This window comes from Lathamus discolor, chromosome 6, assembly GCF_037157495.1.
Source record: "Lathamus discolor isolate bLatDis1 chromosome 6, bLatDis1.hap1, whole genome shotgun sequence".
Lineage (NCBI taxonomy): Eukaryota > Metazoa > Chordata > Aves > Psittaciformes > Psittacidae > Lathamus > Lathamus discolor.
Genome location: NC_088889.1, coordinates 3,289,639 through 3,317,182, shown reverse-complemented (window position 1 = coordinate 3,317,182; position 27,544 = coordinate 3,289,639). Strand labels below are relative to the sequence as shown.

The following is a 27,544-nucleotide window of genomic DNA, read 5'->3' as shown; positions in this document are numbered from 1 at the left end:
CACAAGAACATTTGGGCAGCTCTATGGGTACCCACAGCATCTCTCGCAGCTTGCTGCTGTGGGATGGAAGGCAGAATGCCTCCTGCTGAGCTTTAGGGACAGCAAAGAGGTTGGGGGTGACAATTGTCTTTGTGTCCTCTTTGGAGCAGGCACTGGTGCATAGGTAAGGCTGGAAATGAGATGCTGTGTGTGGGTCGCTGCTGTTCTTCCCACAGTAAGAGGACTAAGACCGGCAGCACTGGGCTCCTCCATCTCTCGCTGGGGTGAGATGTGGGGTCTGACTGTGGGTGTTGAACTCCCCAGGGTGGCTTCCTGCTCCCTCCTAATCCCTGCTTTGGAGGGGGAGGGAGTGTCGTTCCTGCCATTGGGAGCTCGTGACTCTATGGAGAAGTATTAGCCTGTAATTAATCACCTAAAGCTGGCTTTAGGTAAGAGCCCGGCTTGCATGGGAGCTATGGGTGGTGGGACATTCCTCATGCAGCAGGTCCCACTGCCCTCACACCCCTCTTTCACCCCATCTGGCACATGGAATGTCCGTTCTTTCTAATGGGAAACCCCTATCCTATCCCGTATGTGCAGCCGGACCCCACCATGGTTGTTATCACATCTCAGCTCTGCAGCAGCACAACTGACCCGCCGCTCACGTCATGGTGCTTATCTCACCCTTCGTCTGGGTCTCACCTGAGGGCTCCTGAAGGTGACTTCTAAGACAAGGTAGCAAAGAAATAGGAGAGCCCAACACAGCACTGTCTGTCTCCTTTCAGGATAGGTCCTGGGCTCCTCTTCTACCATTGAGGAGCTCCTGGAGTTTGAAGGTGTGAAGGAAACTGAGGTCCGGCTTTTCTTGCACAGGTTCAGTAGCTTGTGGAAAGGCAGGAGAATTGGTAAAGTGCTGCCTTTTGCTTCTCTGAACCTGGGTCCCAACCCTGGAACGTGGAAGACAAGTTTTTGTATAGCTTTTGGGGGCTACAAGGATGCTGGGGAGGGATTCCCCATCAGGGACTGGGGTGATAGGACAAGGGGTGATGGGTTCAAACTGGAACAGGGGGGATCCCGATTGGATGTAAGGGGTTGGAGTTGGATGAGCTTTAAGGTCCCTTCCATCACAAACCATTCCATGACTCTATGGAGCAGGACAACAGGAATAGTTGCTACCACATCACTGCAACTTCAGGAGAGGATGTGGCTGTCACAAAGGAGTACCCCTGTGCTGGCCTGTGGTGCTGGCACAGCTTGGGACCTCATAGGCTTTGCCTCCCTTGTCCTCTTCTCACCACAGTGCTACCCTAGCAGCAGCATCACATATCCCTGCTCTGGGTCATAGAATGGTTTGGTTTGGAAAGGACCTTACAATCATCCAGTTCTAACCCCGTGCCGTGGGCAGGGACACCTTCCACTATACATCCTTCCATAGCAAGAGCTTACATTGGAGAGCATTCCCACCTTCTCCATGTCCCTGGGCTCTGCTGTGGAGGCATGTGGTGCACAAAGGGTTAGGTGCCTCACAAGCAAACAGCTACCCAGGTTTTCCCCCCTCTAGCCAGGGTTTCTAAGGCAGAGATCCCTCCATCCACACACACACCCTGTCCGTTGGCAGAATTCCTAGCTGGATTTATTTCTGCCCATTTGCTTGTCTTGGTATGAAAGGGATTTGCAGAGGGGAAAGCTGCCATTGGCCAGGACTGGGATGAAACCCCCCAGCCGGGGCTTTGTGGTTCAGCGCCTGACCTTTCCCAATGCATGGTCCATGGGGGGGAGGTGGGGGTCAGGGTCTTCTCCTGTTCAAGGGATGTGCTTTAACGTGGTGCTGTGGGGTCTTTGAGGAAGGGGCCGTCTCTGTTATCTGCGGTGGGGGGAGCTGGACCTTCTCTTCCACTCTCTTGGCAGTGGTTTTGGCACTGGCCCCAGAGGGCTGCAGCCTCCCACTTGAGAGCCACAGATAAAGAAAGCACTTTCTGTCAACAAACCCCAGCCCAGCTTGCCCAGAACAGGGGAGGGAGGAGGAATCCTGCAGGAGAAAGGAGAGGGAAGGCCATTGCTTGCCCATGGAGGAGAGGAGAGGATGGAAAGGAAGGGTCCTGTGGAGTCGGGACCTCATCCAGAGCTGCTATGGCAGCAGCGGCGGAGAAATTCCAGCCCAAAGGTCCAAAGGGATGGAAACCAGCTTTCCCTGCACCCCCAGAGCCTCTGCAGGGATTGTGCTCTCTCGTGGCCTGCTACAGGGAACCCTTCCATCAATCCCAGTGAGGCCAGCGGGTCTTGCGGCTTCGCTGACAAAGCTGTTGTGGTGGTTGGGCAAGACCTGGCTCTCGTGCTCTGTGGAGCCATGTGTCTTGCATAGCTGAGCCCTGACCCCAAGATCTCCCTTCTCCCCCTTGTCCTGAGCCTGGTCCTGGGAAGCCTGTGTGTCCCTCAGCCAGAGCAATGCTTGCAAATGGCTGTAGAAAAGCCCCACTTGTGACCAGCATCCCAGGTAGTGTCACCACCTTGGCTTGTCCCAAGCACTCCATTCCCTGTCTGGTTTGACACTGGGATGCAGATGGGTAAGGACAGATGACAGCCCTCCAACTGATGTTCTCACATGAGTTTCTTGACTCTGCAAAGGTCTGGTGCTGTTTCTGAAGCAAGGATCTTCTGTGTCCTTCTCATGGCTCATGCTTCCACCTCCTCTCCCTTCGCAGGCCACGACATTAATGGAGCTCTGGAACCATCGAACATCGACACCAGCATCCTGGAAGAGTACATCAGCAAGGAGGACTCACCAGATATGTAAGTTCTTCACTTGTTCCAGAGCAGGAACTCTGTTCTCTGTTGTTTTCTGTGTGAGATGTTGGGCAATGTCCAGCCCTGCAATTCAAGGAATCACTGAGCAGCTCTGTCCCTCCTGGAATCCTCCTTTATTGTTCTTTGCTCTTATTTCCACTTCCTCTTGTCTCTTCCTGGCTTCTTGCCTTTGAATGTCCTCAGTCTCTTCTGCTCCTTCTCCTTCCCTTCCTTGAGGGCATCACAAAAGGCTTTTCCTTAGTCTGAGCAATGGGAAAGCAAGAACTAGGAGCTCAGTGGGAAGTGTGGAGCTCCATGACTGTGGAGCAGGGATGCGTGCCAACATCAGGGCCAGGTTGGATGGGGCTTGGAGCAAGCTGCTCTAGTGGAAGGTGTCCCTGCCTGTGGCAGGGGGTTGGAACTGGATGAGCTTTAAGGTCCCTTCCAACCCAAACCATTCTATGATTGGCAAAAAGATGGGAACGCATCTGGATGGCCACCAAGGAGACCTGGGCTGCAGAGGGGGGAGCAGGATCTTTGGGGCTCATGTGACAAAGCACCTTCCCTGGGTAAGCTGCAGCACGGTGAGCAGGTCCTGCTGTCTCCCACTGTCTCTGGCCTTTAACACCTCCCTGGGTAGCATCAGTCCCCCTAATCCAGGTGACTGACCTGCCTCCCTGTACGCTCCTGCTGGTGCCACCACAGCGCTGCCTGCTTTTAGGTGTCCCGCAGCACCATGAGAAGCTCCATCCCCATTGCTGCACGGCTGGGCAGGGGTGGGCTGAGCAGCAAGTGCCATCTACCTGTCCCCCTCCTGAGGTTGTCCCCTTCTCTCCCTCAGCTGCTTCCCTGACATCCCTGCTTCAGCCAGCTATGCACACCCCCAGCCCTCCAGCTCAACCACCATCAACGCGCCTCTTCCCAGCTCCATCGCCAATGTGACCAACCCCACTTCCAGTGGTTCCCTCCACCTTCCACCCCCGGGCAGCCAGATCCCAATGCGGCATGGTCCTCTTCTGGCCAACCCTTGTGGACCGGGCTACGGTGCTCACCTCAACTGCAATAACAACAATGGCATGGTGGTACCCAAGGGTTACCTTGGTGGCCACTGCCTAAACAACGTGGTCCCTCCAATCAAATCAGAGCCCAAGGCTTCCTACGCACCTGGGTAAGTGGGGTTGGGGTGGTAGAACAAGGGCAATTGGTGGGACAAGTGCTACTCCAGGCTGGTGGGGCCTGGAGGGTTGGTGGTGGTTGGTCCCATTGCTACAGCATCAGTCCTGGCTTCACAGGTTGATGTTTTAGGGCAAGGGTAGGTCCTGAAAGGTTGTTTGGTGGATCTTGTCTGTACGCATTGAGTTAGAGAGCATCAGTGGTGATGTCAGTGCTGCACATCTACAAGCATGTGATAGGAGAATGTTTTAATGTTGTGGGGGTTTTAAGAAGGAAGAGACATGGGACAAGACAAAATTCAGTCTCCAGGATGTTGTCATGACCATCCATAGGGAAGATGTGAACTGAAATGGGAAGAGAGATGTGCCTCTCATGGCCTGATATTGTCGATACTCCACTCAAGAGAAGAAAAAGGTGGCATCTGAGCTGGATTTGTACTCCTTTGCAATGAGTTCTGAACGCAGACCTGGTGGAGGGGAAGAGGATGACTGGGATTTAGCATTGCTGGACAATCAGTCTGGGAGAAAACATGTGCTTCCTGCTCTCTGGAATGGCCTTGCGTGGAACAGGCAGGAAGGGAATGACCCTGGGAGGCTGGGAAAGCCCGGCATCGTGGCCCAGCATCATCTGGAGTGGCCAAAGGGGCCAGACGGAGACCATGTCAGTAGAGACAGGTCAGGCAGGCATGGCGTGGTGAAAGGGTACGGTCCTGCAGTGGCGTCTGGGATAGGAGCTGGCATGCATAAAGCTTGGAAACATAAAGGGACCCGTGGTCCATGCTGTTCTCTTCCAGCAAAGGGGTGTGAAGCTGGTTGAAGCTGGACAGATGAAAATCCAAGTGTTCATCAGCATGTTCATCAGCAGGAGGCCTTGGTCATACCATGAGGAGCTGTGCCATGGTCCAAGCTGCCTCTGTAGCACGGGTGATGGGTGGCCCCGATGTGCTCTCCGCACAGCCCATCTCTGTGCCTTCTCCAGTGGAGATGGTGGATGTAAGGACCAAGGACTGCTCATCCCTGCAAGCCCCTGCCTGGCTCTTCTCGCTCTGCCTTGTGCCCTCTAGTGTTCCCAGCAAGTACAACGTGGTGATTCCCAGGTTTGGAAGCCTCCATCCGGCGCACCAAGGATTCAGCAGCTCCGTTGGGATGACTTTGGCCCCTTGGATGAACACGGATGGATCTTCCAGAAAGAGACAAGCTCAACAAAACCTGCTCTTATTTTATTCCCAAACTGGGGAATTCTCCCTTGCTGTGTTCCCAGCGGCAGCTCAGGGTAAACCATGCCCATGTCATGTCTCTTTCTTCTGCGTGTATCTGGCATTCTTCACTATGTGGAGACCATAGCTTGCTATTAGAGGTGGAAACCTTGGTTTGGATGTAGATGAACTGGATCAGCTCTAATGGCAACATTTCTTCAGCATCTCAGAATGACTCTTCCCTGTTACATTAGTCTTTTCCTGGAGGAATGATGTCTCACATGTTGGATACCAGCAAACCCTTCCCTTGGACTGAGCACATCCACACTACCTCCGTGTGTGAACCCTGCAGTGTCCACCTTTCTTCTGCAAGACCTTTTCCAGCCCCCAGAACTCCCTGAATTGTCCCAAACCCTTTTGTTATTGGCTAGAACTTGGCTTTGCAGGGCACAAATCCTGATAAATCCATAGGAAATACAGTCCGAAGTCATGGCCAGCACAGCAAGGAGCCTGGAGATAAGGCTGGAGATAGATGCTCCAGACCAAGTGTAAGAGGGGAGTGGTGGGAAGGTGCTGTAAGTGAAGGTGGAGGATGAGGGTACTATGGTGAGGGTTTTTTGGGGTTACCCTGCCTCATCCCTCTCCAACTACTACTGGGGTTGGAGGCCAACCCCAACTATCACTTACCGTGAGCCTATTTACTGTGTCTTGGGCTCCTCTGGTGCAGGAAGGTCCTGGTGGGAGCAGAGTTTGAGGTGTGTGTGATGCTCTGCCCATTCCTTCCCCATAGCCCCAAGCACCTCCTTGCTTTTGGCCAGCTTCCATCCAAAAAGCACTGGTTTGTCTGGGGTTATTCTGCAGCCACAAAGATGATGTTTAAGACAGTAAAAGGATCCCCATTGAAAATCCAGTTGTGATGAGGAAGAGTCAGGAGATGGGGAGGAAAACAGTGTTTGTTTTAGATGGAGCAGCTTTGGCTTGAGGTTCTGGGCTGCTGGAATCTGCTGGGGCTTTGCTGAGGTGATGGAGAGGGTGTGAATGGGCTGAGAAGAGAGTTCCCTGACAGAGATCTCCACCATATGGTGAATGCTAAGGTCCTTCCTCTAAAGCATGGATCACGGCTCCACCAGAGCCACCATCTCCCTGCCCATCTCTGCTGCAGTTCGGCTTCAATGACCATGGCTTGGTCTAGCTGGGAGTAGGACCTCAGCTCTTTCCATCCACTTCATCTCCAAACTGTTGCTAGAGAAGAAGCAGCGTCTGAGACAGGGAGGTGGAAATGTTACCCTGGCCTGAAGATGAGTGAGGCCCAAGCTTCTGCTGCAGTGGATGTGTGTTGAGGAGGAGTTGCGAAAAGGGAAAAGAGACATTGATTCAAATGAATTTCCAAGGAAAAATTGCTTTGGAAGTGGCTGAAGAGCCCAGGTACGTGGAATCTGTGCTGGCTTGAGGTGGAATAAGGAAGGATGCAGGAGCTAACCAGCTCCCTGCAGTGCATCGGTGCTGCCATCACAAACAGGTTGCCTTGGGAAGTGGTGGATGCTCCATCCCTGGAGATATCCAAGGCCAGGCTGGATGTGCTTCTGGGCAACCTGATGTAGTTCAAGATGTCCCTGCTTGTTGCAGGGGGATTGGACTAGATGAGCTCTGAAGGTCCCTTCCAACCTGTTCTATGATTCTGTACAATGGGGCTGGTCCTCAACCCCCTAGCCATGGGTTTGTGCTGGAGGAGGACTGGGGCATCAGAGCCCAATCCTGCTCCTGGTGATAATGCAGTAGAGCCGGAGTGTTAAGCCAGCAGCTGTGGTGGTGCTCAGGTTCGTACAGGTCACAAGGCAGAATCCATCCCATGGGTTTCCCAGCATCAGATCCCAGCTCCCAGCTCCTCCCCCAGCCCCCTTCCCCCCCACCCCCCCCCATCTTTCTCTTGGGAATGGATAGATTCCTGTTTGGCTTCTTCTACTGGAGGTCTCATTGGCAGGTCAATGTGTCTATCCCTGCTCCTGAGGGCCAGGGAGTCACTGTGGGGTGGCAGCGACTGCCACCGGGACACACTTGGGGTGATGGGAATCTGCTGGGAATTCCACCCGGAGCCTGGAGGGTGCTTTGGTAGAAGTGGCCCTCTCAGTTGTGCTGGAAGCTGCTTTCAAATGACTTTCCCTTCTCTTTCCCCATTGCTCTGCAGCACTTTGCCTGACTCTCCCCCGGATTCTGGATCAGAAGCTTACTCCCCTCAGCAGGTGAATGGTAAGTGCTTCAAAGAGAGAGTAAAGGGAGGGGGGAAATCCAAACCCCAATCCCAACATCCTCCCCCTCTTTGTTCTGGGAAAGTGGTTGGCTCTGCAACCTTTATCAGACGGGAGAAAACAGGCGGCTGCAGTACGTGGGGAGATTATCAGTTAGTAAATATCCCTCCACTTTCCCTATTGTTCTGCTCCTGGGCTTTGCCAGGGAACAAGGGAAGGAACGGGAGAGCAGGAGGCAAGGTGGGAACAGCTTGGTCCTGGGCAGGGTGGGATGTGGAGCCCACAGACCTCCTTGTCCTACCTTATCCCTGCACCTCGGGTGAGCCAAAGGGAAGGAATGTGAGCGCGTCCCTGACATGGAGCCTGGCTCCAGGAGGCAGGAATGAACCCGCCGTTGAGCAGTAAGTTCCTTTGCAGCCTTTCCCTCCCCTCCAATGGGACCAGCTTGATCCGGGGCCGGGGCGGGGGGAATATGTCTTCTGCTCCCAATGCAAAGGGCACAGGGAGCTGGTGTCAGAGGCAGGGTCATTGCCAGGCTCTCCTTGGGGAAGCCACCGAGTGCTGTTTGGTTCCTGTGGTGACCTTCAGTACTCTGTGATGGAAGGAAGGTTGCTTTGGTCTCCCTTCCCCCTCGGCAGCAGCACCCTCTTCCCCGTTCCCCAGCAGGAACAGCGCCTGCTCTCCTGGTTTTTGATGGAAGAGGTCAAGAGTTCTGTTTATCTTGCTAAAAAAAATCCCTGGAATTCCTCCTGGCCCTTCCTTAAATATAACAAAGAGGCCGGGTTGCTCTCCACAGGGAGAGCGGCTCTGATGGGGAGGAGAGGAGGCTCCGGAGAGCACCCACAAAGCAGCTTCTTCCTCAGGAGGGAAGGGCTGGTTTCCCAGACCTGCTTTCTCCCTGGAGCTGGGAAGCACAGAGCATGGGTCCTGCATTTGGTAAATGCATCCCTGTCTTGGTTGGGAGCCTGTGGAAATGCTGATGTGAAATGACGATGTGCTGCGGTGGTGTGGAGATGGACACTGTGAAGATGCAGTGTCTGCTGTGAGGATATGCGTGTTCTCGGACACTCATGCATGGGTTGTCCTTTGGGAGCTGCAGCTTGTACCTGGGCCACCAATTTACTCTCCTGACTATGCTCAGGGTCAGAACGTTCACTTAAGATGCTGTAAAGATGCATTTCTTGCAGTGTTCCTCAGGGGAGGACACGAGGCTCCTCTCCCAGCCCTGATGCCACTGTCCTTCTATGCAGGCTGGGCCTCCAAGGGTTGCTGTGGGGCTGTTGGATCTGTATCCATCATTGGGATGAGCAGTGCCAAAGCTGCCTGGCTGGCTGTGTTGTTGAGTGGTGCTAGTCTTTGCTCCAAGGTGGAAGTTGAGTGTCAGGATGGCAGGAGCGGAGCTGGGGAAGGGGGATGTTGTTCCCCATCACTTCTCACCAGCTGGAAAGCAGAGGAATACTCTATCCCAGGAATGTTACCTCTCAGCCTTGGTCCTCATCTTCAACCTCCTCAGGATGGAGACATCCCCTTCTCCTTGGAGCCCCAGTGCTGGTCCCTGGGACAGCTCCACAAGGCAGAGGAATCCATTCCATGTGTGCTGGAGAAGGGCTCTGAGAGAGTTTGGCAGGGAGCAGAACGGGTGGAAGCAGCCCTGTCCCAGCAGTAGGAGGGCTCAGTGACATAAATACAGGTCACTTCTCCAGCCCTTGCAACAGGAGGAGTTTATACTGGTTCCTGGTCAAGTGCTTTGGCCTCATTAGTCAACCAGTCACTGGTTGCTCTGAGGACAAAGTCCATCCAGACCAGTGTCTGGCTCAGGGCTGGTTGGTGGCACCTCCTTAGGGATGCAGCCTGGCAAAGACCCAGTGGATATCTTCTATGTTATCGCCCTCCATGTCTTTGTAACAGCTATGGCAGGTCCCTGGATGTGCTGGTCCTCCAGCCCTTAGGTAAAGGCTGTGGAAACAGATGGGCTTTGTCCTGCTGAAGAGAAGGTGGGTGAAAGTTTGCTCTGTGGGGCTGGGGACCAGGTTGTGTGTTTCCCACAGCAGAAAACCGAGCAGAGAGCTCCTGGTCAGAGCCTGGGGCTGTACTTTTGTCACTCCCTGGGTCTTTTAGTCCCAGTTCCTCTTAGGTGATGGGCTTCCACCAGGTTTTGACCCAACCTGAATGTGTTCTGCAGCACAGATGTGGTACACTGGGTTCTGGGGAGGTCTCAGGAGGGTATCTGAGTTTACCTGTCCTTTGTGCTGTTTTAAAGGGCCCGTGCTGTCATGGACTCCTTATCAAGCTCAAGCTTTGGGAGTGGTGTTGAAATCTTCCCTGTGAGGGTGCTGAGAAGCTGTGGCTGCCCCATCCCTGGCAGTGCTCAAGGCCAGGTTGGACACAGGGGCTTGGAGCAAGCTGCTCCAGTGGAAGGGGTTGGGGTTGGAGCTGGGTGAGCTTTAAGCTCCCTTCCAACACAAACCACTTGGATTCTGTTCCATGATTCTATGACTATAGAGACTAGGCAACACACCAAGCTGGGACCCCAAGCTCTGAGCTGAGCAGTGCTGAGTGGGATGAAGCCCACCTTTGGCTTCTCAAGGCTCTATCAGTGGGTGATGGTCTGGTTTCTTGGCAGGGTGCTGTGGTCCACAGCTACAAGGAGCTCTGGCATCATGAAATGGGTTATCTTTGCGATGCCCAGAAGCAGTAAAATCAGGCCAAGTTCAGGTGCTTTCTCTGCAGCTCTGCATTTCCAGGCACAGGCTTCAGATGCTGTTCCTGACTCTTGGATCATTTGCCCCCATTGTGGGCAATGTGGTCCAATGGTCCATGTAGTTCCTTGGTGCTACAGGAATATCATGGTTGATGGCTTTTTTGTTTGAAGGGAAATACAAAGGTAACACAAAAGCTCCCTGGGGATTCCTAAAGACATGCTTCCACTGCATCCATATGATACCTGGGTTTAACAAACACCAGGAGTGTTTGTGGGCATCTTCCCTCTCCTTCATCCTGAGGACCTGATTGCACTTTGAGTTCTGGGCCTTTGGGCTTCAAGATACTGGGCCCTGCCTGCTTCCTTGTGCTGACCCCTCCAGTCTCCCCTCTCCTCAGAAGATGCATAGCACAACAGGTTTCGTAGCGGTGATGTCCCTTTATCAGCCGGCCAGGACCCTGCTGTGTCCTTGCTCTGTAGATACCACTTGGACACGGCCTGTGCCTGCAGTTGGCAGCCAAGGCTGCTGACATGAGAAGGGAATCCCTGAAGGGCAGATGGGGTAGGTAAGGAGACAGCCGTGCTGAGACTAGGTTGGAAGAGCAGTGAGATACGGATTCATGAACGTCACGGGATGGTTTGGGTTCAAGGGACCTTAAAGCTCACCCAATTCCTCCCCCAGGCTCCAGGCAGGGACACCTTCCACTAGAGCAGGTTGCTCCAAGCCCCATCCAACCCGGCCCTGAAGATAACTAGGATGGTTCAGGGGCAGAGGAGTGCTGCATCAGTGCTGGACCTGGCTTTAGGACCCAGTGCACGTCCCTACCTGCTGCTCTAACACCTCTGACTCTTTCTCTCTTCAAGATCCTCACCTCCTCCGGACCATGACCCCCGAGAACATGTGCCACATGACTCCCCCTTCTCGCCTGGAGCATCCTCCTCCTCCTCCTCCTCCTCCACCACCACCACCCCATCTCCCAGGTCCTCCTCCTCCTCCTCCTCACCCGCACCAGCAGCAGCACACCCCGCACTACCCCAGCCTGCAGCGGGACATGTACATGAAGGCTGAGCCCCTGCTGCCACCATATGGCATCGGGCAGGGGATGGCCCCTGCTGACCTCCACCATGCTCAGCAGTCGCAGATGCTGCACCAGCTTCTCCAGCAACACGGAGCAGAGTAAGGACTCGGGGCACTGGGGCTTTGCAGAGCTATTGGTGGGGTTTGGGGAACGGGGAGGATGAGGGAGGCTTGAAGATGCATGAGCAGAATGACTGGGTTTAACTCCAAGTTAAGGAGCTTGCCCTGGTTCTATGGGAGCAAGATGGGGTGCCACTGAGGTGGAGATGACCTGAAGTGTGGGGCATGGGCATGGCTTGGAGGTGGGTGGTGGGGACAAGAGGAAAGCAAAGATGTGGTTCAGTGCATGGCTGGCACTGAGCTCGGGGGTTGGCAGAGCCACTGAGCTTGGGACTAGGGCTGTAAGAGCAGCTTTGGTTGTAGTTGAGATGCGACTCAGACCTTGGTCTGTGATGGAGGGTTGTATAGGCAAATACATGTCCTGAGCATGGTTTGGACCAGCAGGTCCCTTTCCTGCTGCCCAGGCTTAGCAAGGACCTGGAGTTTGAATTAAGTGTTTGGATTTCCTAGGCAATGGTAGAAGATGCTGATAGAGATGAACGAGCCTGTGGGCTCCCTGCATGCAGGTTTCTATGGGAGATCCCAGCCTTGTGCCTGGTCAGGGGCTGTTTTCTGCCCACCTCTTGCTTCTCTGCTCAGCCTTTGCTTTCCCATGGTCCCTGCAGCCTCCCGGTGCATCCTGCCAAGAAGAGGAAACACTCTGAGTCTCCCCCCAACACCCTCAATGCCCAGATGCTCAACGGGCTGATAAAGCAGGAGCCAGGGATGGGGTCGGTGCCACTGAACCCTGATAGAGTCCAAACACCTCCCTGGCACCAGCCAGGAGCGCTCTCACCAGGTATGTGAGTGCCAAGGGCTTCCTTGTGCTCTTCCCAGCTGGACGCTGTCTCAGAGGGATAGGAATAAGTGTTTTCCCCTCATTCCAGGCCTGATCCAAGATAACGACAGCTTGAACGGCTCCTACTTGGATCCCAACTACCAGTCTATAAAGTGGCAGCCACATCAACAGAACAAGTGGGCAACTCTGTATGACGCCAACTACAAGGAACTGTGAGTAATTTGTCCACCTTAGGAGGCAAGGGAGTGAAGCTGGGGGCATCATACTCACAAGATGGGACAAAGATCAACCTGGACACCCCATAGTCCTCTCCTATCACCTCCTGATCTCTGCTTGCCTGCGTTGTGGTGGAGATGCTCTCCCCACAGTACCTTTGCTATTGGGCAAGTTACTCCTCTGTACTTCCACAGGGCTGATGGAGGATTTAAGACACGGGTTGGTGCTGGAGGTGATAGTTCAGCAGCTACTCAGACCTTGGTCTTCCATGGAGGGTTGTATTGGCTATGCAAACCTTGCTCTGAGCGTGGTTGGGACCAGCAGCTCCTTTTCCTCCTGCCCAGGGACCTGGAGTTGAAGTGTTAGGATTTCCTAGACAATGCATAGCAAGGATGGCTGGAGGTAATCTAGAGCCACTTCAGCACAGCTTGAGGGCAGCATGGAGAGGAGCCTGAGGAGGAGGAGCGGGAATGGTTGATGGGCAGAGGAGAGAAGGGAAGGAAGAGAGAGGGGGTTGAGGAAAGCTGGGAAGCCAGGAGGGGTGGCAGAGGGGCAAAGGGAGAGGGTGGAGAGGAAAGGGGTGGCAGAGGTAGGTGGGGAGCAGGGAGCAGTGAGGGGCTGGGAGCTGGAAGGTTGTGAAGGGTGGAGGCAGCGCAAGGACCAGCTGCACAGGGAAAGAGGAGTGCTCAGGAGGAAACCACTCTGGATCCTCCCTGCATTCCTTGGAGGTGACAGAGAGCTGGCAAGCAGCAGGCTGGCTTCCAGGAACCTCTCTGGGAGCAAACGAACCTCCCCCTGTTTCCCCTCCTCCTCTTTATGCTCAGCCAGGGGCTGGAAGGGGTCCTCTTGGGGGACATGGAGGAGGGGGTGCTCTGTTGTCTGTGACACCGAATGACCCAAGACTCTTATCCCACTTTGCCTGGATCAGGATGGGAGCCAGGACCCAGGTCATGGGGGCAGAGCAGGACCTGGGATGTGCAGGGGTGTGCTGCTGTAAGCCCTTGTGCATCCCCAGCCTCGGTCCTTGCACCAGTCTGTAACACAGACCTGAGGTGACTGGGCAATGCCGGGGGTTGTTCCCTATGAGAACGGGCTGTTGGAGTTGGTTACTTCACTGGGGACACCCAGTCATTGGCAGACGCTGTGTTTGTGGCTGTTTTCCCCACCACAGCAGGAGAGGGTTGATTTGCAGAGGGGGGTTACTTGTGCTTTACTAACCTGTTTCCATAAAGGAAGCATCTCCCACCTTCAGGAGGAATATCAGCTGCTTCTGGGCAGTTGTGACACTGATTTCCTCCCTGCCAAAGCCACCTTTGCCTATTGCTGCTGTTCCTGCTTCTCCCAGACTCTCTTTTTGTGCCAATAATGCCTCTAGCCTTGAGCCTCACTACCTTTGCCTTGTGTCCAGGTGCTTCTCTGACTTGGGCCATACTTTCAGTCTCCGTAGGGCTTTCAATACTACAGAAGCACCTTGTGCAGTCAGCAGTGTCCAAAGAGCTCTGTGCATCCTGGAGCAGACCTTTTGCACAGCCTTGCTTTTGTCTTGGGCATAATGAGTCCCCTTTTCCTTCCATCTCACTATATACCTGCGCTGGGTACATGGTTTCTCATCTGAACCACGTCACAACCCTTTCAGTTTGTCACAGACCATCTGCAAGTGTTCCAGTCCCTGTTATGTTCCTTGTTCCAGAGATTATCCATGGACTCCAGCATCATACAGGCAGACTGACAAAGCAAACTACACTGCATTGGCAACAGAGAAGCTGCTGAAGTGCTGCAAACCCCAGCATTTAACTTCTGCAAACCCAGCCCATGTTCTTTGGACCACTTGGGCTCACCTCCTTAATACCTGCTTTTAGGATTTAGCCAGGGCAAACCCACTTCAGTGGCATTTAGGTCATTGTCCCCTTGTGTAATGAGTAAATTCCTTTTACCTGACTTCATGTAGATTTGAGGAACCCACGTGCACTCTGTTGTGGTGCTGGATTTGACCAGAATTAAGGGTTAAGGTCAAGGTTGATTGGTAATTTTCAGTTTACACACTGCCTCAGTGGACTTTCGCTCCTTTGTGATGGGTTTGAGGCCAGGTAGCTCTAAGAGAGCCTCTGCAAGCTGAACCTACATCTGCTTCTACGTGGAAGATCTCTTTGTTCTCCTGGTAGGGCGCTGCACCAGAATATATCATGGAATGGTTTGGGCTGGAAGGGACCTTAAAGCCCATCCAGCTCCAACCCCAACACCTTCCACTGGAGCAGCTTGCTCCAAGCCCCTGTGTCCAACCTGGCCTTGAGCACTGCCAGGGATGGGGCAGCCACAGCTTCTCTGGGCACCCTGTGCCAGTGCCTCAGCACCCTCACAGGGAAGAGCTTCTGCCCAAGAGCTCATCTCAGTCTCCCCTCGGGCAGGTTCGAGCCATTCCCCTTGGCCTGTCCCTGCAGGCCCTTGTCCCAAGCCCCTCTCCAGGTTTCCTGCAGCCCCTTTAGGCACTGGAGCTGCTCTCAGGTCTCCCCTTCAGGAGCCTTCTCTTGTCCAGGCTGCCCCAGCCCAGCTCTCTCAGCCTGGCTCCAGAACAGAGCTGCTCCAGCCCTTGCGGGATCCTGTTCTCCTCTTGCTCACACAAAATTAGGTCCTTGTGTATAGAACCATTTAGGTTGGAAAAGACCCTTCAGATCATCGAGTTCACTGGTAACCATCACTGCATGTTGTTTGTTCCTTGGAAGAGTCTCCTCTAGGGTTTGCAATGATCAGTTGCCCTGTGAGAGCTCCTTCCAGCTTGTCTCAGCACCATTTGAGCCCATCGAAGAGCTCTCTCTTATGCAGTGAGTGTAGCTGTCACATCAGATCACATCTGTATCTTGTGCCTGTGAATGAGTGGACAATTTCATCTCTGTTCAGTCATCTTCCTGGCAGAAAGCTGCAGAGAAGTGGCCCATCAACCACTACTCTTTTCCTGCTGTTCTGGGCTGGGTACCTTGGAGCTCTGTTTTCTCACCTATTGCCATGGCTCAGCAAGATGGGGACGGCATGGGGGGATCTGAACTAATTCTGCAGTTCCTAAGTAGCTTTTCTTACCTTCTAAGAGACCTGTGCAGTGAATGTGCGTACAGTTGTGTGAATGACAACTGATTCCCTGCCCCTAGGAATCCCCATGGAGCAGCCCTGCAGCAGCCTTCTACCAGGAGAAGAGGGAATCATATGAATTACCTGGATTTAGGCTTAACACAGACTTAGAATGAAGCTGGATTAAGGAAATGGAGGGAAGGAAAGAAGGGTTGTTACAAGGGGTAACAGGCTCAAACTGAAACAGGGGAAGTTTAGATTGGATATAAGGAGGAAATTCTTTCCTGTGAGAGTGGTGAGGCACTAGAATGGGTTGCCCAGGGAGGTTGTGAATGCTCCATCCCTGGCGGTGTTCAAGGCCAGGTTGGATGAAGCCTTGGGTGGGATGGTTTAGTGTGAGGTGTCCCTGCCCATGGCAGGGGGGTTGGAACTAGATGATCTTGAGGTCCTTTCCAACCCTAACTATTCTATGATTCTATGATTCTACATGGATTCAATTGGAGGTGCCTGGAAATCTGTGCCTTGGCTTGCTGGGCTTGTGTCTCAGCCTTTTGCTTATGTTTGGCTGAGGATTCTGAGTGTTGGATGAAGGAGCCCCAAGTCTGTGGATGAATGTTATGGATAATTTAGTTCTCCTTGTCTTTTGCACTGGTTTTGTGGTTTGAGGCTCGCCGAACCATCAGAAGGGTTCACTGGTTTCCAGCAGCGGTGCCGAAGAGGTCTGGAAGCAGGCAGCTGAGTAATTCCCTCCTGGGAGCAGGGGTAATTCATCTCCCTGACAGCGTGCTCTGATAAATGCCAGCAGGCTCCCTCCTCCCTCCCCACCTTTGTTTAGTTTGAGGGAAGGCAGCTGGGGAAGGGTAGAGCAGCCCTCAACAGAAACGTTCCATGCTGAGCCCAGAGCTCCTCTGCTCTGCACTCAGCCTGGGAACTGGTGCTGTCCTCTTCCCATCAAGCAAACTGGTGCTCTCCATGTTCAGGCTAAACGCGAGCTTGCGCTCCTTGCTTGGAAGTAGTGTCCTTATAAACACCAAACCTCACTGCAGATCCTGATCTCACCAAGGGGATGGGCACCGGTGTGATGTGGTCCAGTCCTGCTGGATGTGTTTTGGGTTAGTGACATGGTCTGTTGGCCCTCTTGGCCACCTTGGTTAGTCCTGTGGTGATGGATTGCTGAGGTCTCATGATGTGAGTGTACCTGAGGTAGCTGAAGGGACCATGGAGGGTGCTGAGCCTGGAGAAGGGAAGGCTCTGGGGAGACCTGAGAGCAGCTCCAGTGCCTAAAGGGGCTGCAGGAAACATGGAGAGGGGCTTTGGGCAAGGGCCTGGAGGGACAGGCCAAGGGGAATGGCTTGAACCTGCCAGAGCAGAGACTGAGATGAGCTCTTAGGCAGAAGCTCTTCCCTGTGAGGGTGCTGAGGCGCTGGCACAGGGTGCCCAGAGAAGCTGTGGCTGCCCCATCCCTGGCAGTGCTCAAGGCCAGGTTGGACACAGGGGCTTGGAGCAAGCTGCTCCAGTGGAAGGGGTCCCTGCCTGTGGCAGGGCTTGGAACTGGGTGAGCTTTAAGCTCCCTTCCAACATAAACCAGACCGATTCTATCAGTGCATGGAATTAGTGAGTGCTCCTTGAGTTGGGGAGTCTCCAGCCATTACATTGTAGGAGTGGTTGAGGTGTTGGGGAACCTGGAAGGAAGGAGGAGGGAAATGGGGGAGGTTTTTCTTCCAGAGAGTAAACAGTTGAGGCATGCGAGCATCCCTCTGGGATCCTGCTCTCGCTCACGGATCCCAGTACAGATCCCTTTAGAGACATCTCTCCTTGCAGTGTCTTTTCCTTTGCACTTCAATGTGGAGGACGAGGTTGTGCCCTGCTCCACTAAGTGTGATGCCAGCCATGGCTGTGAGGAGTTTGCAACCTCTCACCTTCACTTGGATTAGGAAAAACCTCCTCTCCTCTGCTCCTGGCCTTAATCTGCTTCTGTCAGTGGGGGCATTTTGGCTAAAACAATCCATTTGACCCCAGCCCTTGATTCCTGACACTTTGCCCTCTGACTCTCCCTGGGAAAAGCCAGCATGGCTTTGGCTGCCCCTGGGATGTTGCCTTGTCAGCAGCTGGTGTCATCCCTATATCCAGGAACCACTCCTGCCTCGGGGTCGCCTGCCCTTTCTTCTCCTATCACCCCATTTACTGCAGCCACCCATCAGAGAGGGGCACTGCTGCCCGAGGAGTGGGTCCAGGGCAGGGTGATAGTCACTGAGATCCCTTTGGGTTAACAGGAAGGGGAGGATGGGTTTTATAAGGGTCACCAGAGTCCTGACAGTGCCACAGGCAGCACATGGTGGTGAGGGAGTGGATTTGCTGCTTCCAGGTGGGATTTACAGTGTGAGAGTGGAAAACCACTGGAACAGGAGATCCAAGGGATACCCCATCCTGCAGTGGGGGTGAGCTGGGAGCAGCTCCTTGGCATAGTGATGGCCAGAAGGCTGGGGGGATCCCTGGGCTCTTTGACACCTGGAAAGCAGCTTCTTGCCTCCCATCTATCCCAGTGCAGGATCCCACTTTGGGGAATGCCCCAGCCCCAGCCATAAGGAAAACTCAGAGGAAAGGAACCTGTGAGATGAGGATTTAGGCGTTTCTAGAAGACAGAGGAGGGGGAGCCTGACTCTCCCCTCTGTTGGCACATGTTTTGCAGCCATCAGTTTGATGTGAACCAGAGCATGTTTTGGAAGCATCGATGGTTTGGAATTTCAGTCAGACCCTCCCTCTCCTCATCTTTCTCTGTTAAAATACAATGGGGCAAGTGGTGAACACTCAGGGTGCTGGAAAGACACAGGCAGAGGCAGAGAAAGCAGTTGGGAATGGCCCCACCATCCTTGGAGGGAGCACAGGGGGTGCTTGGGCCAGTCCCAGCCACTGCTTGCCATCAGGAAGAGCCAGACAGAGAATTGAGGGCCGAGGTTAGGAGGAGGGTGAGAGCACAGAGGGGAATTCCTCTCGTGCTTCTGGGCTAAGGTAGTGCTCTGCTCCCACCGTCTGGTTTGTGTTTGGGACAGGGCACGACAGCCTCGGGTCCCTGGGGTGCAAGTAATGAGTAGTTGCTCGTGGTCATCCCAGCGTTATTGCAGGTTTCATGCACATTAACCCCTCAAGCATGTCTGGGGGAGGATGCCTTTATTCCCAGAAGAAAGGAAGGGATAACAGGGGAGCGAGAGTGACCTTTCCCAATCTCCTGCTTCCCGGTCCCCTCCCATTGCTCTGGGCTGTGTCTGTCTGTAATAAGGTGGAAGCCACAAAAGGTCTGCTTTTGTGGAAGAGCATTCCAGAGGCTTTAAGCCCACGAGGATGATCAGGGGACTGGAGCACCTCCCGTATGAAGACAGGCTGAGGAAGTTGGGGCTGTTCAGCCTGGAGAAGAGAAGGCTGCGTGGAGACCTCATAGCAGCCTTCCAGTATCTGAAGGGGGCCTATAGGGATGCTGGGGAGGGACTCTTCGTCAGGGACTGTAGTGACAGGACAAGGGGTAACAGGTTAAAACTTAAACAGGGGAAGTTTAGATTGGATATAAGGAGGAAATTCTTCCCTGTGAGGGTGGTGAGGCACTGGAATGGGTTGCCCAGGGGGGTTGTGAGTGCTCCATCCCTGGCGGTGTTCAAGGCCAGGTTGGATGAAGCCTTGGGTGGGATGGTTTAGTGTAAGGTGTCCCTGCCCATGGCAGGGGGGTTGGAACTGAATGATCTTGAGGTCCTTTCCAACCCTAACTATTCTATGATTCTATGATTCTATGTCAAGGCTGAGCTCCCCTTTGCCTCATCCATAGCTCTTCAGTTACAGTGGGTTTGGGATGTGCTGCTAGAGCTGCTTGATGGGGAGGTGGGAGAAGAGGCATCTTCTGCCCTACCACCAAGGGCAAGCTGTGCCCCAGGGGCCCAGCAGCCCAGGGGTGGGTTTTTGAATGGTGGGAGAAAAGGACTTGCTGCAGAGGCCACGTATTTCCCTTGTTCCCATAGGAACCAGCCCATTAAAGAGATGTAGATTAAACCTCTCCAGCTGGTAGGGTAGCCAGGGCCCCCTCTCCCTCCTCCTCCTCTGGACCTGCCGGAGCTGGAGCAGCAGCCGGAGCAAGGGGGTGTGAGTTTGGGAATCCAGCATGCAGGCGGTGGCAGGGGTTAGGGCAGGCAACACTGGGAATGTGATGGGGGAAGCAAGCAGAGGTGTGGGACAGCCCTTCAGGTGAGCCTGAGCTGCTTCTCCCAGTGAGCAGCACTAAAGGGTCTGCTCCAGGCCTTGGGCAGGCTGTGGAGGTTGAGCCAGGGCTGAGCAGCACTCAGAAAGGCAATGGTAACATGTAGTGGTTCCTATTGTGCTATGTTTATAGTATTAGTGCTATAGTGCGGCATATGGAGGGGTGGTGCCCCAGCATCCTTGTCAAACACTAGTCGTAGAATCCCAGCCTGGTTTGGGTTGGAAGGAAGCTTAAAGCCCATCCAGCTCCAACCCCTGCCACGGGCAGGGACCCCTTCCACTGGAGCAGCTTGCTCCAAGCCCCTGTGTCCAGCCTGGCCTTGAGCACTGCCAGGGATGGGGCAGCCACAGCTTCTCTGGGCACCCTGTGCCAGCGCCTCAGCACCCTCCCAGGGAAGAGCTTCTGCCTAAGAGCTCATCTCAGTCTCCCCTCTGGCAGGTTCAAGCCATTCCCTGTGGCCTGTCCCTACCTGACCCCAGAGCTGGATCAGGACTGCAGGGGGTTCTCCCCAGAGCACAGCAAAGGGGGACAATCCCCTCCCTGAGCTGCTGCTCACGCTCTGGGGGTGCAGCCCAGCGCATGGGGGGGGTTCTGGCTGCAGGCTCACACTGCCACAGCACAGGAACCATATTCCCTTCCAGCTGAGGACCCACCTAAAGCAAATCCTGCAGCTTCAAGGAGCTATGGACCTCTGAGCTCTCACCCCTGCACAGTAGGGCGGGTTGCTGCGTGGGCTTAAGCTAAGTGTTGGGCTCAAGCTAAGTGTTGGGCTCATGTTGGGCAGGGTCTGCCTGTGCCTATGAGCCCCAAGAGCAGCATCAGTGCAAGACAGGAGGGATGGTATCAGAGGCCATCTCTTTTGCCCCAACACAACCCTCCTTCCCCTCCCATGTGCCTGCTGTGCCTCAGGATTGCTTTGTGGCTGTATGTGTGATGTGGTCTTCCCCACCTGTGGTGGTGGGACTGTTCGTGTCTGGTGGGACACAGTGGTGAGCTGTCTGCCCAGCCCTTCCCATGCGCATCCATACCCCAGAACATGGCCATGTACCATGCCCCATGCACCCCTCCTTGCCTCTGCTGTGGGTGTGTGGCTCATCCTTCCCCCCACCAGCATTACCCTCTGTGGGGTGCACAGCTCTAACTCTCGTTGCCTTCTCCACAGCCCGATGCTCACGTACCGTGTAGATGCTGACAAAGGGTTCAACTTCTCTGTGGGTGACGATGCCTTTGTGTGCCAGAAGAAGAATCACTTCCAGGTCACGGTCTACATCGGCATGCTTGGAGATCCGAAGTATGTGAAGACCCCCGAGGGCCTGAAACCCTTAGAGTGCTTCTACCTGAAGCTGCACGGAGTGAAGGCAAGCGGGAGCTAAGGGCCAGCAGCAAATCCAGCAGGGAGAAGGGGGTTCTTAGCAAGCTGTGATCAAGCAACACCTCATCTTCATGAGCTAAGTCATAGAGGAGTGTGTAGGAGAGTGCTGATGGCCAGAACAAGGCAGATCTTGATTAATGAGTGCTAAGATGGGCTCAGCTCCATGGACACACCATGCCTGGGTGTCTTCAGGGCTGCCTTTCACTCACCTTTGATTCTGGAGGTATATAGGAAATTTGGGAAGATCCTTTCACCCTCAGACACCCCATTGTCCAAGCCGTGCTTGGCCAATGACTACCTTCAAGTTGGGTGTTGCAAGTCAGTTGTACTGAGTGATAGGAGGGCTGGGCAGACAGCTACCCTGTGCTGGGCTGAAGGAGGTGGGATGGGGAAGGTCTCACTTTCTGCTCTTTGTCACATGCCCCAATCTTTGTCTTCAGCTAGAGGCCTTGAACCAGTCGATCAACATAGAGCAGTCGCAGTCTGACCGCAGCAAACGGCCCTTCAACCCTGTGACGTGAGTATTGTTTGTGTAGGAGAAGTGATGCTGGGGCTTCAGCAACAGCAAAAGAGGGTGAAAGGGGCTGAGCTGTAGGTCTCAGGATCACGCTGTGAGTGTCATGCTCTCCAGTTTGCTCCAGTGCTTCCCACAGCAAAATTTTCCTCTCTTTACATACCATTTACATGCCCAGTTCATAGCCATGCCTTGATAGAGCAGGCCAGGAGATGGCTGTAGAATCATAGAATAGTTAGGGTTGGAAAGGACATTAAGATCATCCAATTCCAACCCCCCTGCCATGGGCAGGGACATCTCACACTAAACCATCTCACCCAAGGCTCTGTCCAACCTGGCCTTGAACACTGCCAGAGATGGAGCATTCACAACTTCCCTGGGCAACCCATTCCAGTGCCTCAGCACCCTTACAAGTAAAGAACTTCCTCCTTATATCCAATCTAAACTTCCCCTGGTTCAGTTTGAACCCATCACCCCTTGTCCTGTCACTACAGTCCCTGATGAAGAGTCCCTCTGCAGCATCCTTGTAGCCCCCTTCAGACACTGGAAGCTGCTCTGAGGTCCCCACGCAGCCTTTCCCCAATCACCTCCTCTCCAGCAGTGTCATCATAGAATCATAGAGTAGTTAGGGTTGGAAAGGACCTCAAGATCATCCAGTTCCAGCCCCCCTGCCATAGGCAGGGACACCTCACACTAAACCATCCCACCCAAGGCTTCATCCAACCTGGCCCTGAACACCGCCAGGGATGGAGCATTCACAACCTCCCTGGGAAACCCATTCCAGTGCCTCACCACCCTAACAGGAAAGAATTTCCTCCTTATATCCAATCTAAACTTCCCCTGTTTAAGTTTTAACCCGTTACCCCTTGTCCTGTCACTACAGTCCCTAATGAAGAGTCCCTCCCCAGCATCCCTATAGGCCCCCTTCAGGTACTGGAAGCTGCTCTGAGGTCCCCACGCAGCCTTCTCTTCTCCAGGCTGAACAGCCCCAACTTCCTCAGCCTGTCTTCATACGGGAGGTGCTCCAGTCCCCTGATCATCCTCGTGGCCTCCTCTGGACTTGTTCCAACAGTTCCATGTCCTTTTTATTTCTTTTCCCTCCTCAGGGTCACCCTGCCTCCAGAGCAGGTCACCAAAGTCACCGTGGGGCGGCTGCACTTCAGCGAGACCACAGCCAACAACATGAGGAAGAAAGGCAAACCCAATCCAGACCAGAGGTGAGGAGCACGGATGCCTCCTCCAAGCCATTCTGAGCACTCAAGGCTTATGGATGTGCCAGTCCTTGGCTTCTGCAATGTGACTGGATGGAGGGAGACATGGGAGATGGTCCTGGATTGACCCCCCCTTGTCTGTGTGCAGGAGAGGAGGTGTCTGCTACGGCCACAAGAAGGGTCTTCTACTCTGTGAGGCACTGGGGACAGTGCTTGTGCCCCACAGCACATGGAGAGGGGATGTTCCAAGCCCACCTCAGCCTCCAGAGGGGGAGCAGGCTCAGCAGTACCCAGTGCAGGATGGCACCCTGACCTGTTTTTCCTCTTGGCAGGTACTTTATGCTCGTGGTAGCCTTGCAGGCACACGCACAGAACCAGAACTACACGCTGGCTGCCCACATTTCAGAACGCATCATTGTCAGGGTAAGTCTCTTTCTCCTCCCTCATCCTCTGCAGGTACCCGATAGTCCATTGCTGGATGTCCTGGGTGATCCTCCTTCCTTCCTCTGGCTTTTCAGTGCTTTCCCCACCCTTCCCTTTCCCACCTTCTCCAAACTCTTAGCTTTCCTTCTCTCTGTCCATGCCTGCCTTCTGGCTCCATCCTTTCCACACATCCTGCATCAGAGTAGCCTCAGGACATGTAAGAACTTGCAGCCTCCTTGTTGCCCATCACAGGGAATTGCAGACAGCCTGGACTGCCCATCCCTTGTGGGTCACAGAACCACAGCAGCAGGGCAGAACCCCAGGATCTGGGACCTAGGAGCAGCAGCCATGTCGTTTGGTCTCCTATTGTCCTGCATGGATCTGGTTGGGGTTGTTGGAACAGCTCTTGATAGCTGAGATAACAGCTCAAGAAAGCAGGGGTATTCCTTTAGGGAGAGGAGCAGAGCAGGCATAGCCTTGGTTTCTGCAAGCTTAGACAGAGGCTGCCTCTGCTGTCAGGGCAGGCTGGGATCTGTTCCCAGGGGTGGCAGCAGATCCCTGTCCCTGCCACTTTGCCTTGTGCTGCTGCAAAGCTCTGTCTCAGACCTCCTCAGCCTTGCTTGTCCTCTGCTGGCTCTGTCCTGGCTGTCCAGCTCCTTGCTGTCCCTGCAAGGCTGGGACTGCCTCAGCTCAATCTCAAGGCTTCCTAGGGCTGTAATTCAGTGTGCTGCAGGCTGGAGAGGGCACGCGTGCCAGGATCTCGTGACCTAGAGATGTTCATCCCATCTGTTGCCCTCAGCCTCTGCTGCTATATGGTCCCACAACATACATGGAGGGATGTGTCTGTGGGGCTCTCCTGACCTCCTCACTCTGTCTCCACCTCTGAGTGCCTCTGCCCAGCACCACTGCTTCGTTCCCCCTGGATCTGCTGCTTCTCAGTCCCCACTTCCCTGTCTCTCCACAGGCCTCCAACCCTGGCCAGTTTGAGAGTGACAGCGATGTGCTCTGGCAGCGGGCACAGCTCCCTGACACCGTGTTCCACCACGGCCGGGTTGGCATCAACACGGACCGCCCCGATGAAGCCCTCGTGGTCCATGGCAATGTGAAGGTCATGGGCTCGCTGATGCACCCTTCAGATGCCCGAGTGAAGGAGGACATCCAGGAGGTAAGAGCCCGGTAGAGCAGATCAGGGACCTGAGGGACCACAGAAGTTGTGAGTGTCCTTGTGAGCCTGTTTCAGCTGCTCATTTGACATGGTCCTTATGGACATTTGGCATGGGTCCTTGTGGGCGACCTGAGTTCCTATTGACTAGGTTTTGACATAGTCCTTATGGGCTACCTGAGCTCGTGTTGACTAGGTTTTGACATAGTCCTTATGGGCGACCTGAGCTCCTGCTGATCAGGTTTTGACATAGTCCTTATAGGCGACCTGAGCTCCTGTTGATCAGGTTTTGACATAGTCCTTATGGGCTACCTGAGCTCCTATTGACTAGGTTTTGACACAGTCCTTGAACCCCAGTGCAGATGCTCTTTGTCCTGATGCTGGTCTGAGCAGGTCCAGAGCTGTCTCCCAGAGGTATTACCATGAGCTGCAGTGGGTTTTGCTGCTTGGAGCCAGAATGATGGGAACTGAAGGAGCAACATCCCATTTAGGAGTTGCATGTGTCTGTCTCATCCAGGTGGACACCACAGAGCAGCTGAAAAGGATCTCCCGGATGCGGCTGGTGCATTACAACTACAAGCCTGAGTTTGCAGCCACAGTGGGCATTGAGAACACCTCTGAGACAGGTATGGGCCCTATGTCACACCACAGTGACCTGCTTGTGTGTCTAGTGCTGGACTTCATGTTCCATAACCCACATTTTGTTCGTGGTGCCAAGCCCTGCGTTTCCCTGCAGCTCTACCCAAGCATGGGATAGGTAAGAGGGGGCTTCTCACCACCTGATCTTTGGTCATCTAATGGAATTCCCTCTTTAATGAGTGGGAAAGAGGATGTCACTTCCCACAGTGGCTTATAGGGCTTCTATGATAGCGACTGCTTAGGCCAGAGAAAGAGCTGTGCCAAGAGGAACCTTGTCCAGCCCACCTGGACCCTCCACTGTGCTGTTTCCATGCAGGTGTCATTGCTCAGGAGGTGAAGGAGATCCTCCCTGAAGCTGTGAAGGACACCGGGGACCTGGTCTTTTCCAATGGGAAGACCCTTGAGAACTTCTTGGTGGTGAACAAGGTTGGTGACAGGGAGGCTGTTGAACCTGTGGGGCTGGAAATGGAAGAGGGAAACTGATGGCTGGGAAGTGCTTCTAAGCCAGATGAGTTTGAGACCTGGCTGGTCTTTCAAGGTGATGGACAGCAGACATCAACAAGGAGGAATTAGCCTGATATTGGTGAAAGTTGGCAGCATCTCCCTCGGGAAGGGAGCATCTCCCTGTTGGCAGGCTCCTGTAGGGAGGCTCTTAGTCATAATCTCTCCTTTCTAGATAAGATAAGGTGCTTATGTCAAGATAACCCAGAGCACCTGGCTGCCTGACCTCTCTGTAACCTGTTTGCTGCAAAGGGCAGCAAGGGGACAGCTTCCCAAAGCTGCCAGCTCTCTCCTGCGTCACTGTCCAGAGTGGGAATGGTCAGGAGTGACCTTAGTGCCTTGTTTTCCCTTGGTGGAAGCCTAAATCCCTGCAGTTATATCACCAGCTAGCAGATGTGAACCTGACCTTTTATGTCCTGTCCGCATGTGAGGGGGAAGGATGCTCTCCAGAAGCTTCTTGATTTGGGCTCTCCATTGATGTGGACTAACTATGTTGGATAATGCTGCAGAATGACTCCAACAGCTTGTGATGTAGAGCAAGAGACAGACTAAGAAGGCTGGAGAGGGGCAGAGAAGGGGTAGATGGGGAGTGTTGCTCACTTGGTTTGATCAAGGGCTCCTTGGATGTTTTCTGTGAGTGAGAAGGACTCTGAATTAGCACCAGTAGGAGAGTTCTCAGGCATCCTGCACTTACATTCATTGTTTTGGTTGGGTTCAAAGAGAATACAGAGTTGTAGAATGGTTTGGGTTGGAAAGGACCTGAAGATCATCCAGTTCAAACCCCCTGCCACGGGCAGGGACACCTTCCACTAGAGCAGGATGCTCCAAGCCCCATCCAGCCTGGCCTTGAACACTGCCAGGGATGGAGCATTTACCACTTCTTGCATCCAAGGGCTGTAGAGATCTAGATATGATGGTGTTGTGTAGCCTTTCCCTTGGGACAGGGCATGGCAGAGCAGCCAGGGCTGCCAGATCCATCGGAGTGGGAGTGTCTTCCTGTTCCAGGCCACTCACACTGTGACCTGTTGCCTGCAGGAGCGCATCTTCATGGAGAACGTGGGAGCTGTGAAGGAGCTGTGCAAGCTGACAGACAACCTGGAGACCCGCATCGATGAGCTGGAGAGGTGGAGCCACAAGCTGGCCAAGCTGAAGCGCTTGGACAGCATGAAGTCAACCGTGAGCTCTGGGGCATTCAGGTATGGACATCCTGAGCTTAGGCACAGGAGCTAGGAGGGATGGCTCCTTTTGAGCCCAGGCAACCCTGAGTGACAGCTTGCTTTGGGACAGGGGAGATGGGGAGGAGTGGTGGTGTTTGTCAGTTGGCCTGGGGTAGAATGAAGGTGTTGAGATTGATCCGACAGGTTCAGCAAACACATACTAACAACCTGCTCTTAGACCAGCCCCAAAACCATGGTGTGGCATTGTCTCCACATTGCCTTAGAGTAAGTGAGTGGCTTCCTCAGGGCAAAGAGTTTCTCATGCTTCCAAAACCATCCTATTGACCCTGGTGAGCTTATCCAGGTTTGGGGCAGAATTCAGGTGCTCTGGGCAATGGGACAGCACCCACCGCTGAGCAGATGAAGTGACAAGGGCTTGTGACTGTCATAGAATCATCACAGAATCCCAGCCTGGTTTGGGTTGAAAGGGACCTTAAAGCTCCTCCAGCTCCAACCCCTGCCATGGGCAGGGACCCCTTCCACTGGAGCAGCTTGCTCCAAGCCCCTGTGTCCAACCTGGCCTTGAACACTGCCAGGGATGGGGCAGCCACAGCTTCTCTGGGCACCCTGTGCCAGTGCCTCAGCACCATCCCAGGGAAGAGCTTCTGCCTAAGAGCTCATCTCAGTCTCCCCTCGGGCAGGTTCAAGCCATTCCCCTTGGCCTGTCCCTACAGGCCCTTGTCCCAAGCCCCTCTCCAGGTTCCCTGCAGCCCCTTTAGGCACTGGAGCTGCTCTCAGGTCTCCCCTTCAGGAGCCTTCTCTTGTCCAGGCTGCCCCAGCCCAGCTCTCTCAGCCTGGCTCCAGAGCAGAGCTGCTCCAGCCCTTGCAGCATCTCCATGGCCTCCTCTGCCCTCAGTCCAACAGCTCCAGGTCCCTCTTGTGCTCCTGCCCCACTCATGCCACACATGAGAATCACATTTTCACCTCTGGGTGCT

At 54.1% G+C, this 27,544-nt stretch overlaps 1 protein-coding gene across 3 annotated transcripts in view; it reads left to right on the top strand.

Moving 5' to 3' along the window:
- Positions 1-27,544, top strand: part of MYRF (myelin regulatory factor) — a 60,372-nt gene that overhangs the window by 20,165 nt on the left and 12,663 nt on the right. Inside the window, exons 2-15 of one of the 3 annotated variants that reach the window (XM_065683714.1) lie at positions 2,682-2,769; positions 3,605-3,931; positions 7,317-7,378; positions 10,943-11,255; positions 11,882-12,054; positions 12,143-12,266; positions 20,733-20,928; positions 21,383-21,459; positions 22,563-22,673; positions 23,000-23,090; positions 24,055-24,255; positions 24,770-24,878; positions 25,208-25,317; positions 26,428-26,588. In XM_065683714.1, coding sequence (XP_065539786.1) covers positions 2,682-2,769; positions 3,605-3,931; positions 7,317-7,378; positions 10,943-11,255; positions 11,882-12,054; positions 12,143-12,266; positions 20,733-20,928; positions 21,383-21,459; positions 22,563-22,673; positions 23,000-23,090; positions 24,055-24,255; positions 24,770-24,878; positions 25,208-25,317; positions 26,428-26,588 — 2,143 coding nt within the window. Of the gene's footprint in view, positions 1-2,681; positions 2,770-3,604; positions 3,932-7,316; positions 7,379-7,551; positions 7,779-9,174; positions 9,372-10,942; positions 11,256-11,881; positions 12,055-12,142; positions 12,267-20,732; positions 20,929-21,382; positions 21,460-22,562; positions 22,674-22,999; positions 23,091-24,054; positions 24,256-24,769; positions 24,879-25,207; positions 25,318-26,427; positions 26,589-27,544 lie in introns of those variants that run through there. The other 2 variants (XM_065683715.1, XM_065683716.1) reach the window with 2 other exon arrangements.